This window comes from Carica papaya, chromosome 3 (genome assembly GCF_054855325.1).
Source record: "Carica papaya isolate Zhongbai chromosome 3, ASM5485532v1, whole genome shotgun sequence".
NCBI classification, from domain to species: Eukaryota; Viridiplantae; Streptophyta; class Magnoliopsida; order Brassicales; family Caricaceae; genus Carica; species Carica papaya.
The window spans coordinates 30,515,417-30,521,416 of NC_142311.1; the positions used below are offsets into that span (position 1 = coordinate 30,515,417).

General features: G+C 36.7%; 1 protein-coding gene across 1 annotated transcript; it reads left to right on the plus strand.

Moving 5' to 3' along the window:
• Nucleotides 1-4,167: 4,167 nt before the first annotated feature.
• LOC110819966 (P-loop containing nucleoside triphosphate hydrolases superfamily protein) lies at nucleotides 4,168-5,336 on the plus strand. The gene has a single exon (XM_022049323.2). The coding sequence runs from the start codon at nucleotides 4,300-4,302 to the stop codon at nucleotides 5,149-5,151; it is 852 nt and encodes a 283-aa protein (XP_021905015.2). The 5' UTR covers nucleotides 4,168-4,299; the 3' UTR covers nucleotides 5,152-5,336.
• Nucleotides 5,337-6,000: the final 664 nt, after the last annotated feature.

Here is a 6,000-nt window from a genome sequence, read left to right on the forward strand (position 1 = left end):
TTTATAACGTTTTAATTTAATTTAATTTAATTTAATTTAATAGAAATAAAAAAATAATAATAAAATAGGATAAAATTATTTTTGGGATTTAATTGAAATTAATTTTGGGAAAAATGGGTGAAAATTTGGATTCTGTGGGTATTTTTGAAAAGAAAATCGAAAATCGGGGGTCAAACGCAATTTAGAAAAATAGCGCCACATCAGCAGTCACGGAAGCAGCCCGATCAGCAGCCCCGACCAACCAGGACACGCCGTGTGGCAGGGACGCTGACGCGGGAAGCCACGCGGGACGGAGACACATGGATGATCCGCGTGCGCGCGATCGGACGGCCCAGATCCGTTCCCGAGCTCACAGACGGCCCAGATCAAAGGCGCGCGTGGACGGCCCAGATCTCACGCGTGCAGACGGTCCAGATTTGATCACGCACGGACTGTCTAGATCGCATCATGATGGATGGTCCAAATTTATTTCTAATTTAATCGCGATTTGACGGCCCAGATTAAATTATGATGGACGGCTCAGATTAAATGGGGAGGGTTATAAATAATCGCATCCACACCCAACCCCAAACCCTAACCGCCAGAACCCTCGCCGGAGAAGACGACCCAGCCACCGGAGGAACTGGCCGCCGCCACCCGCCGCCGCACCGGAGGACTTTCCGGCCGCCAAACAAGGTAAAATTTCTCCCTTTGGCTTGTTTTTCGATGCCGAACCTCACTGTGGCTAAATTGGAGCCAAACCACCAGCCGATTGGCCGAAAAACACCACCGAAGTCCAGCAATGCCGCCGCAGGTTTCCTCAATTTTTACCTCCGATGAGGCCCTTCCCGTTTCCCGTTCGATGTAATTTTTATACTACTGTGACCACCGTCCTTTTCTCTACATGTTGATTGGAGCAAAACACCGAATCACAACTCGCGCCGGAGGAGCCGCCGCACCCGAGAGCTTCGCCACCGATAAGTCTCGGTTTTCTAAAATTTTTTAGCCCATCGAGAGCCCTAGGGGTGTTTTATCACAAGAACCAATGCAAGTTTGGCCGAATTCAGTCGAAAATGGCCAGAAACGGCCAACCCGAGGCAGATCGCTGCCGTGGGCGGCGGCGCCGTCACCGGCACACGGTGGAGCCGCCGTGCCAGAATTTCGAAATTGATCGAAAGGGCCCTGGGTCTGATTTGGGATTTTTTGGGGACATGTGCAGGTACCGGAAGTGTGTTTCAGTTTCCGAAAAAAAATTCAGGGAATCTAGGGACTGCCCATAGGCGCAGTGAGAACCCGATTTCAGTCTCCGAAACAAGTAAGGATCCCTCACCCTATTTCCTATCACGGCATTAAAGTTTAATAAATGATTAAACAGTATTTTATGAATTAATAGATATGTATAATTAATTAAGATCGCTAATGAGGCTCGAACCTGATGTATTTGTCGGTCTGTTCTTGTTTGATTTATTTTACAGTTTTGAATGTAGTATGGTGCCTGATGTATTTATTATATGGTTTCGTATGCATGAATCATGGTTTCATTTATTATGGTTTGAATCATTGTGAACTCGATGTTGTGTTGCCTTGTTTGGTGTCCATTACTGGTTTACTTGTTTATGTTTGATTGGATAATTGTGATTAAGAAAAATGAAAAAAGGTTTGTGAATTAATAAATAGATAATGTCAACAGCCTAACTAGATATCCTGGGAGATGATGGACGGGCCGGGTCCATAGGGAACCCTACCGGGAATGTGGTCTCTCATATCGGACGGGGTATAGAGACTTTATATGTTTTGGCACCCATACCGGACGGGGTATGGGGACAACCTGTTTCACCCTCATACCGGACGGGGTATTGAAGTTTATGATTTTGGCGCACATACCGGACGGGGTATGGGGACAGCCCTGACATTAAGTTATTAATGTGGAATGGTTCACGTGTAGCGGAGACCCCCTATGGATCCCCATGGATACTAGTAGGCTAATAAGAGAGGAAATTTGTTGCCTGATGATTGAAATACAAAAGTATGACATGTACTATGATACAGATTATGTATGAATTTATGATATTTATGATGTTATTGTTTCTTATAAGTTGTTTTTATGAATCTCACGGAGGTAAGTGGACAGTAAAAATTTTTATTATTGATAAATGAGTTTGTTATAAATTATGCTCCATTGGTCGTTTTTGTTTTCCACCAACATTTACTTCTGTGACAGTGAGATAGTGTGATATCTTTACTGAGCTAGTGTAACTCATTCCTTACTTAATCATTTTAGACCAGGAGGTCTTTGTTCTCGAGCCCGTTTTGCAGGAAGACGGCGAGTAGAAGCCAAAGAATTTATTAGTTTTCCTTATAGCATTCATTCATAGTATTTCCTTTAATTTAGTTTATTTTTTCATACGTTTAATTCGTTTTGGTTATTGTGTAAGGGATGTTAATCATAATCTATTTTATTTCGCTTCCACACTTAGAATAAATATATACATTTCTTTTTAATTTCCGGTGCCGTTACTTTAATAACTTATAAAAAATAAAATAAAATTACAAAATTCAAGTTAATATTTAAATGGATTGCATAACTCTAATTTATTTTTATAACCTAACATAAAATATTTGTGTAGGAAAAAAGATTACTCATTTCAGCAAAACTTTAAGATTTTGTAGGTAATTTATTTCAATGTTATGAATTTTTAACTCAATCTTTTGCTTGGTTTATATATCAATATGGACCATTTTTTATAATGTTAAAAATTATAGAATAAGTTAAAAGATACATAACTTAACAATTGAGTATACTATTGGCTAATTTTGTTGGTAATTTTAAATAATATGTAAGATTTTAATTCTTTATTTGTTTATCATTATGCTCTAATTAATATAGATGGACTCTATCTACTAAAAGAATTAATATAAATAAAAAATTAGTTCAACATTAAATCCTTCACTTTAATAATTATATATAAATTATTAATTTTAAAAGTCTTAAATGATAAAAATGATTTAGTTTATTACTTATATAATAATAAAACATAATATTATGATTTTATAAAAAAAAAAAAGTTTTAAAAATAAATATAAATATAAGAAAGATAATTTTTCTTGAGAATAAATGATAAACTATTATTTTTATTTTACAAGAAAGAAAACAATTGGAAAGAAAAATTATATATCTAGAATAAAAAATAAATAAAATTGGTCAAACTTGTCTAAAAGGTAAGAGAGGAAAATAAGTAGGGATATTTATTTTTTGGTTCTGTATAAATATTGAATTAAATTGAGTTATTCAGTCTAAATTTAATTGGATCAAATAGATTTTAGTCTAATATTCAATGTATAAATGTCAAAATCAAAATAATTAATCAATTTCAATCTCATTTGTACTAGTTAACGTAACATAATGTATATTTGTACACATATATATAAAGATAGATATACAATATAGACAACTACATGTAAAAGGTGAGCATAAATACCTAGTTCTAAAACGTATATCAGCCTCTTTCTCCCCTATATGACACCAAGAACATCACTTCCTTCGCCATGCATTGATAAAGACCCTTCCATCCTTCCTGGCACTTGACATTTTGTGGCACTTGATATTTTGCTCACTATGTACTTGTCGTGCTATATGCCTACAATTCTCCTAATTTGATGTGATTTTTTTCTTACTTCAAAGAATATAAAAACATCTAAAGGCCAAAGAGAGATGTGGAAGGAAAGATAAAAAGAAAAAAGGTGACGAAGACTATAAAGAAGTAAGAGAAAAAAGAGAAAGAGATGAGAGAGGCGACATAAACTAGCAAGAGAAATGCATGAGAGAAAAAAAAAAAAGAAGTTGTAGACATATGAGATTGTCCAAACTCGTCAATTCTTACAATAACATGTGATTGCACCAAAAAAGAAAAGAGAAAAGAAGAAAAAATTTTCTTATGCTAGTTATTTTTATTCATTTTAATTTTTAATCGAATAAAACTGTATTGCACTAGTTTGATAAGGTATAGACTGAAATATAAATCGATTTGATTTTTGATTCATAATGTCTATAATTTTTGGTTCTGATCTAAGTTAGTTTCGTTTGATTCTCAATAAATAGATGCTTTAAAAATTAGTTATTTTAGATATTTAATCTTAAAAATGAATTTAAAAAGTGTGAAACATAAAATATTAATATAATATATGAGAACATGGCCAAACCAACAGAAAGGGGAGCAAATCTCATCTCCCTCCCAATTACATCCTAAAACCCTAAATTTCCGATCTCATAATCCCAATTCACGCATCATTCCTGGCTTGCCGCATAGACCGCCGTCCCTCATGTCCCGGCGACTGTCCTCTCTCACTCGCTTCGCCACTCTCCCCATTTCCACAAGACTCATCTTCCCCACATCCCCAAAACCCCAATTTCTCCGCCAAACCCTACGCCTCGTCTCATCATCCCTCAAAATGAGCGATATCGACAACTCCCAAACCCCCCCAAACTCTCATTCCCTCCCCAAGAACAAGCTTGAATTGCTTCGTGCCCTCGAATCCCAACTAGGTTCCTGCTTTCGCGCAGACCCAGTTTGCCCATCTCCAAATCCATTAATCATCGTAATCAGCGGCCCGAGCGGTGTTGGCAAAGATGCAGTTATCAGGAAGCTGAGAGAAATGCGTCAAGGCCTGCATTTTGTAGTCACAGCTACAAGCCGCCCAATGCGGCCCGGTGAGGTTGATGGTAAGGACTATTTCTTTGTGTCGAAAGAGGAGTTCTTGTCCATGATTGAAAAAGATGAGCTTTTGGAGTATGCACTTGTGTATGGTGATTATAAAGGAGTACCCAAGAAGCAGATTAGGGATTACATGGCGAAAGGCTATGATATAGTTCTGAGAGTGGATATACAGGGGGCGAAAACGCTGAAGAGGATCCTTGGGAACTCGGCAGTGTTTGTATTCTTAGTGGCAGAAAGTGAGTTGGCTATGGTGGAGAGACTGATTGACAGGAGGACGGAGAGCAAAGAAGAGCTGCTTGTGAGGATTGCCACTGCGAGGGAAGAGGTTAAGCATGTTACGAGTTTTGATTATGTGGTGGTGAATGCGCAGGGGAGGCTTGATGATGCGGTTAAGTTGGTTGAGTCGATTATCAATGCTGAAAAGGCCAAGGTTCGGCAAAGAAATGCAGTCATTTGATCTCATGGAGGCTTGGTTTCTGAGTTTTTATAATCTTAGGATTCATGGTTTCCGTTGCAAATCCTGCTTATTTGATTTTATGCCAGTAACGTATATCAATAAATCATCTGTTTATTTATGGTAAGTCCACAAAACACGCATTTTTTCATAATTGGATACCAGAGTTTGGTTCATTCTCTATTCAATTGCTAGTTCTAGTTTTGTATTAGCCCTTCAATTGTTTTGGGATGGAAATTCAACACCACCTTGAAAGCTTGGAATTTAATCATTTGAGCTTAAATGTACATGATAAATCATGTCCTACTTATGCACATCAAGAGTGATATGAAAATATGATTAGAAATTGATAGGAAATGAACCAAACAGACTGTTACTGCAAGTAGAATCTGACTACAGCCTTTTTTTGTGAAAATTAAAGGTATACGTTTTGTTATGGAAAGAAGAGCCACTGGGATAGTAGTTTACACAGCAAATTGACTGTAGAAAAGACCAGAAACAAAATAAACGCATTGACCTATAGCACAACTAGGTAACAGTAGGTAACCACAAACAAATCAGCACCGGAAGAAAGAAAAACTTGGGTTCTGTTTACTACATGAAGTCTTTTTCTAGTTTTTATTTTTTAAATTACATAGGTTTCATTAACAAAACATTTATTAGTTAACAATCAAGTGAAAAGGATGGGGATGTCTAGAAAATTATTTTATTTGTATTTTGGTTATTCCACAAATATGCAACTTTTACTTACGCGTGGATAAAAGCTTGTATAAACAGACATGAATATAGAAAATGAAAATTGGAAATATTTTCATGTAGGGAATGGAATTTTAATCTTACAAGGATCTCAAA

Bases quoted from the DNA above. Each gene is read 5' to 3' on its own strand.
- LOC110819966 (XM_022049323.2), top strand. From the start codon at position 4,300: ATGTCCCGGCGACTGTCCTCTCTCACTCGCTTCGCCACTCTCCCCATT.